Source organism: Guillardia theta (assembly GCF_000315625.1).
Source record: "Guillardia theta CCMP2712 unplaced genomic scaffold GUITHscaffold_484, whole genome shotgun sequence".
In the NCBI taxonomy this organism is placed as follows: Eukaryota; class Cryptophyceae; order Pyrenomonadales; family Geminigeraceae; genus Guillardia; species Guillardia theta.
In genome coordinates this window covers 1-6,207 of record NW_005434212.1, presented here as the reverse complement: position 1 = coordinate 6,207, position 6,207 = coordinate 1, and the positions used below count along the sequence as shown (strand labels likewise).

General features: G+C 55.3%; 2 protein-coding genes across 2 annotated transcripts; one reads left to right on the top strand and one right to left on the bottom strand.

Moving 5' to 3' along the window:
• Positions 1-178: 178 nt before the first annotated feature.
• GUITHDRAFT_149588 (hypothetical protein) lies at positions 179-1,006 on the bottom strand (the record flags this gene model as incomplete). Its single annotated transcript, XM_005817890.1, has 3 exons — positions 179-240; positions 386-476; positions 846-1,006. Coding segments are annotated over 3 exons (314 nt in total), but the record flags the coding sequence as incomplete, so codon positions are not given.
• A 1,896-nt stretch (positions 1,007-2,902) lies between these two features.
• On the top strand, positions 2,903-5,654 carry GUITHDRAFT_166971 (hypothetical protein; the record flags this gene model as incomplete). Its single annotated transcript, XM_005817889.1, has 19 exons — positions 2,903-2,984; positions 3,038-3,090; positions 3,141-3,203; positions 3,255-3,304; positions 3,351-3,416; positions 3,462-3,499; positions 3,547-3,625; positions 3,671-3,712; positions 3,761-3,804; positions 3,852-3,898; positions 3,959-4,005; positions 4,055-4,118; positions 4,161-4,229; positions 4,280-4,375; positions 4,518-4,581; positions 4,747-4,900; positions 5,124-5,168; positions 5,367-5,527; positions 5,584-5,654. 19 exons carry the CDS (start codon positions 2,903-2,905, stop codon positions 5,652-5,654), a joined length of 1,335 nt encoding a protein of 444 aa, XP_005817946.1.
• Between the last annotated feature and the right edge of the window lie 553 nt (positions 5,655-6,207).

The following is a 6,207-nucleotide window of genomic DNA, read 5'->3' as shown; positions in this document are numbered from 1 at the left end:
CAAGGGCGCAATCTAGAGGAGAGGAGAGGAGAGGAGAGGAGAGGAGAGGAGAGGAGAGGAGAGAGAAGGAGGGGAGGGGAGAGGAGGGGAGGGGAGAGGAGGGGAGGGGAGAGGAGGGGAGGGGAGAGGAGGGGAGGGGAGAGGAGGGGAGGGGAGGGGAGAAGAGGGAGAGGCTTACAGGTCCCACAAGGTTCCTTGTCGTGAGACGGCAGGAGTGTCGGTGTTGAGAGGCCCAGTGACCTGCCGAGAGAATGAGGAGGAAGAATATATTGGAAGGGGGAGGAGGAGGGGGAGGGGGAGGGGAGGGGGAGGGGGAGGGGGAGGGGGAGGGAGAAGAGAGGAGGAGGGAGAGGGGGAGGGGGAGGGAGAGGAAGGAGTCAAATACCTTCTCGAACCTCTTCGACCACTCCTCATCCATCATCCAGCTGCTCGCTTTTACCGGCTCCGTCGTACTGTCGGGGGGATAAAAGATCTTGCTGCAAAGAGTGCAGATGTATCAATGAGAGAAGAGGGGAAAGAAGGGAAGGAGAGGAACAACAGGAGAGCAGTGGCAGCAGCAGCAGGAAGCAGGAGGAGGAGGAGGAGGAGGAGGAGGGGTAAAATGGGAGGCCGGAGGTGAGGAAGGAAACGGAATGGGAAGAGACGAAAGAGAGAGAGAGCGATGGCGGAGAGAATAGCGGAGCAAGAGGAGATCAAAAGTTATCAGCCAGGGACAGGGAAGCAGTTAGAGGGAGCGACAAGAGGGAGACGAGTCCATGGGAGGAGGAGGGAGGAGGGAGGAGGGAAGGAGGGAGGAGGGAGGAGGGGGAGGGAGGAGGGAGGAGAGAGGATGTAACGAGCCCTACCTCCCAGTCTCGCATGCAACGGCGTCAACCAGTGGTAGAAAAGGTAGTCTCTCCTGTATCGTCGTCGTCCTTGCTCCGGAGATGATGACAAATTTCACCCCGTGCGCTCTTAGTTTTCCGACCAGCTCGATCGTCCTCTCCGACACTGTCCCGTTGCCCATCGTCGATGCTGGGAGAAGACGACAAGCTCTCGTTTGTCCATCCCTGATTCAACATTCTTGTAAATCCTCCTCCTCCTCCTCCTCCTGTTCCTGCTCCTGCTGCTGCTGCTCCTGTTCCTCCTTCTCCTCTTGCTCCTGCGCCTTCCAGCCCCCTTCTCCTCCCCTTTCCCCTGTTTCACTTCCTCGTCCAACAATACCAAGTCAATAATATTCTCTCCCTTCGCCACCCACTGCCCCTGCCCCTGTCCTTGAAAGAAAGCAAGTCTTTTGACTTACTTGTTTCGCACGATGGCAGTGCACATTTCTTTGTTCTCTGTGGTTTTCACGCCATGTTTGATGGTGTCCCTTTCGAAGTGACACAAGGTTCCTGCGATAAGTAGATCAGCACACACACGATCCTCCTCCTGCTCCTCCTCCTCCTGCTCCTCCTCCTTCCCCTTCCTCCTGGTCCTGGTCCTGGTCCTGATCCTGGTCCTGGTCCTGGTCCTTCTCCTGCTGTTGCGGCTGCTGCTGCTGCTGCTCCATCCTCTTCTACCTCGACCTCCTTCCTCCTCCCCCTCCTAGAAGCCTACCGTCAAGGTCGGAGAAGATACATTTGATCTGCTTCATGTTGGAGAGTATCATGTTGTTCGTTGTATCCCCGTTCATCATCGACAAACTGGCGAGGAAGAGAAGGATACAAAAAAGTCTGGAAGATACCTTGATTCTCATGCAAAAACCCTTGCGCCGTCTGAGTACTTCAGAAAAATGGCATGACACCATGGGATGTCATCATGGGCGAATAAAGAATAAGGGGAGGGTTTGGAAAGAATAAGTCCAGTTTCTCAACGACCAAACATCTGCAGAAAAACTTTGTCAAAGACACAACGATCATAAAGTAGCAACTCAAAAGTTGTCAAGGAAACCTCAATGGATCGCATGGGGAAGTACAGCCAGGTAAGTTGGGGAAGTCCAGCCAGATAGGTTGGGGAAGTACAGCCAGGTAAGTTGTTTCACTATGATTTCCAACGACAAGAGTAATTGCAGAGATACGATGAGGTTCACGATAGTGCAAGTCTAGGATCAAAAGCCATCTCTGCACAACGATTCATCTACTCCCTATCCTGCTGGGGTGGTACCCAACTCACTCTGTTTCTCCTCACTTCATCCTCAACATGTCTGTCCCTCTTCATCGTAATCTACCTTGTTTCATCTCTCTGTAACATCAACATCCTCCTCTCCTCCTCCTCCTCTCCTCCTCCTCCTTCCCCCCGTCCAGTGCCCGTGCACCTCCCCATGCATTTTCGCCGTCCATCTAAAGGGGCCTGCGGCTGGCGGTTATACCGTAAAATGAATGTTTGTAACCGTTAATCGTTGATGAGGCGGGCAGGGATCAACTGTACAAGTTTTTACAAAAGGGATCGCAGGACATAATCCGGCCCGGCCCGCCGGGTCAACCCAGTGGCGACCAGGCTCCGAGTGATTCGGAGGTCGAACCAATTGAACCCTCATCCTGCCGAATGCTGTCCCCCAAACGTAACTGGGCCGAAAGGTACGTTGGCGTACGGTCTGGCCCCGGGGAGCCTGCGCGCCGGGCGCTGCCTGGCCGGGTACTACCCCGTACGGTGGTACCGGGCCGGGCCGGGCGGCCCGCCGAGGACCGACAGGCTGTAACTCGTCAGTACTACCGCGAGGATGAGATAAGTAAACTATTTACTCAAATAACGGTAAGTTTGCAGAAATTTGCTACATCCCATTTAGGCCTCTGGGGACCATGGGGGGAAACGAGAAGCGAGCACAGGGCATGGCAGCGCAGCGCAGAGAAGGGAAGGGAAGAGAAGAGAAGAGAAGGGAAGGGAAGAGAAGGAAACAATGAGAAAGAGATAGAGATGCAGTACGTAGGGAGGGAGACCTTACATGTGTGGGTCGCAGATGCGAAATCGGCGAATGTCCAGCTTGAAGTTCATCGTACGAAAGAGGAGACTCGAAAGCATTGTCGGTAAGCCTCTTGCTTTGATGTGTGCGATGAAATTATCTCATGCAATATCGTAGCCGTCGTTTCTTTGCTGCTCGTCTTGCAAGGCATGGCGACAGCAGACACCAAGGTAGGATTGACGGACTCGTCGTGCTCTCCACTGATCGTTCAGGATCTTAGGACCGAAGAAACCAGGAGGTCCTCGAGACAAGAGGCGAGAAGAAACACAAGTACACCGTCAAGGTGGCAGTTTGAAGTCTGGGAGCTGTCCCAAGTACCTGAAACGGAGCCCAGGGTTGGCCAAGCAGTGCTCTGCCGAACCCCTCGACCAAGGAGGGAGCAAGGTTTGCTCCTTACTCTTGTGCCTCCATGTACTTGACAGGATGACAGCGCCTGCGGGAGATCGACAGTGAAGCACTCGTCCTCTGTGTGCGATCCCGATGGTTTGATATCAAGGTCGAGTTGTTGGACTATACAGAAGCACGAGTGACGATGACGCAGGAAGTCTGCAGATCAGATGGACGAGATGATCGATGCGGGTGCGTCTTGTACAGTCTCCTCTGAGCTCTGATGATTCTGCTCGCAGCTAGGAAACAAGTCGGACTGAAAGACGACGAAACTTCACTAGTCCATGATCTGCAGATTGCGGTAGCGATCGTAAACAAGTATATGAGATGCAGTGCTTGTTTGCATTGTAACCAAGTTTGCAGGATGGGACCAGCGGACAAAGACAGGAGGGAGCTCGCTACCCGGTAAGACCAGCCTCGTGTGCAGTCGTGATGACTTGTCCCTTCCTCTAGATACGCTCGACAAGTGCACGACAACTGGGGGCTGGGAAGCGCGGGTGAGCCCTGGAGGGTAGCGAGCTCGAGGGAGTGAAAAATGTTTAAGGCATCGGCAACGGAGTCCTGCTGTTCGTTTCCAAAGAGGACCGTCAGGTACAGAAAACTTCCTGCTGGGGCAAGCCAATCGTCTCTTCCTTTGTGAGAGCCCTACAGGTGTACATCTCTACTGGCCGGCTGGCTCGGAACAAGCTCCCCGACAGGTCGCCTCCTCCTGTTCACCTCACCTCACACGCTAACCAGCTCGATCAGCGTCTGCAACCAAATCGTCGACGTCATGAGGCCGGTGCTGCGACAGGGATACTTCGATCAAGCTGTAGACTGTTGCTGTCCTCTGCTGCCCCTCACCCTTTTACAGCTCCTGAAGGGCGTGCAAGAAATCATCACGCGAATTTCCGAGAAGAAAACATTCTGGGCAAGATACAAGGTCCGCATGCTGTTTGGCAGTGAGTGAAGTTGAGATGATTGCTGGTGTAGAACATTATCATCTTCTCCAGCATCGTAGCTTTCTTCCTTGCAACGGCATCATACAAACAATATCAGGACAGAAACAGGAAGGATGAATTCAAGAAGGTGATTGCAAGTCTGCCCTGCCCTGCTCTGCCCGTTTCCCTGCCATCATCTCCCTGCTCTGTCCCAGCTCCTGCCATACCGCCGCACCTTTTGCACCCTCGCTCTCCTGCCCTCCTGCCCTCCTGACTTTATGCAACTGAAGGCGATGTCGCTCCTCAAGCGAATCGAAGAGACCGCGGGCAAGAAGCTCGAGGCTGCACGAAAAGGTCATTCAGCTGGTTTTGCCAACCCCCTCCCCCCCACTCCCCTCCTCATTCTCCTCTCCTGCTGCTCCCCATCACCCCACTCGCTTCTCCTCCTCCATCTTCTCAACTCCTTCCTAGCCTGCTTTCCTACACCCTCGCTGCCTTCTCTGATCAATTTTCTTTCAGGTTCCAACGATAACGCTCGGTACATACGCAACTTTCGTTTCTCTCCCTCCTTGACTCCCAGTAGCTGGCAGTGTCCTGTCTGCCTCGAAGACTACGCCTTTCCCTCCTCCGACAACGACAAGTCCAACAGCATGGTGCTGGGCTGCGGCCACAGGTACCTCCTCCCCATCGCATGACACCTCCGGCTACTGACCAGCTCAGGTTCTGCATGAGCTGCCTCGAGCCATGGCTGGAGACTCACCGGAACTGCCCCATCTGCCGGAGGGACTTGTCTTCATCCAGCATCATCCCTGCTCGCAGCAGCCCACCAGCTGACACAAGTTCCTGGTCCTCTTGCACGCGGCGGCCATGGAGGACGAGGACTCATCCTTGTACAGGCAGCAGCAGGACGCCATGTTTCGCCTCGGGTCTCTCCGGAGGAGGTTGTGGAGGAGAAGGGAGAGGAGGGGAGAAGCGAGGCGAGGCGAGCGAAGGAGAGGAAAGCAAAGGAGCACACAGGAGGGAGGATGGGAGAGGATTTGAGGGGAGGCAAGCAGGGAGAAGAGGGCAGGACAGGGGAGGAGAGGGGAGGAGAGGAGGAGGATGGGAGCGGAGCGGAGTGTATTCACTCCCTTGACAAGGTTCCCCGACCTCATCTCTTCGACTATTTTCGAGAACTTCACTGATCGTCCGGTCGTCTTCACTGATGTCGAGCGGGAGATCGAGGTGCGGGTCCCTTTCGTTTCGATCCTGATCCCAGCTGACGTTGGGCTGACAGAGGAACTACCAGCGAATCACGAGGGTAAGTTTGTGGTCGCCGAGTCACTTGCTGGGCTTCAATGTGACCGTATCCGGCAGCATGCGCAGGAAGTGCGGGGCAAGGGAAGCGAAGGGTCGCACTTCCAGGGTTGGGGAGGAGGAAGCAGTGAAGGAGGAGGAGGAGGAGGAGGAAGCTGGTAAATTGTCGATCAACTTTATGAAATCATCATGCCATGCCAAGATGGTTACTGATGAGTACGGTCGGTTCAACTGGCGGGCCAGTGTCACTGCCAGACCGTGCCGGGCTGGGCGGCGGCAGGCCGCAGCCGCCGCATGATCAGTGACGTACACGGCCAACCGTGACTAAATTACTGATCTAACAATATCGGGCCCCGGATCGGACTGTGGCCGCGGCGGTCCGGTCCGATCACGCCGCCGCCCCTCGGGTAGGCCCGGCCCGCCCGGCCGCCGGAGTCCGGAAGGCTGAGTTACTAGATACTGGGCCGTCACTCAGTGAGATGTCAGTCTACTCAAAGTTGAGTTAAAAATCAGTACGAGGACAATCTCATTATGAACTTTTGTTTTTTTAACCTTTACAGTCCCCTGGTTGGTGCGGAAGTTGAAAAAATAAAGTGACGCACCTCAAGGTAATAATGCACAGGGGTGGGGGGGGGGGGGAGGGGGGGCGGGGGGCGGGGGCGGGAGTGGGAGGAGGAGAGGAGG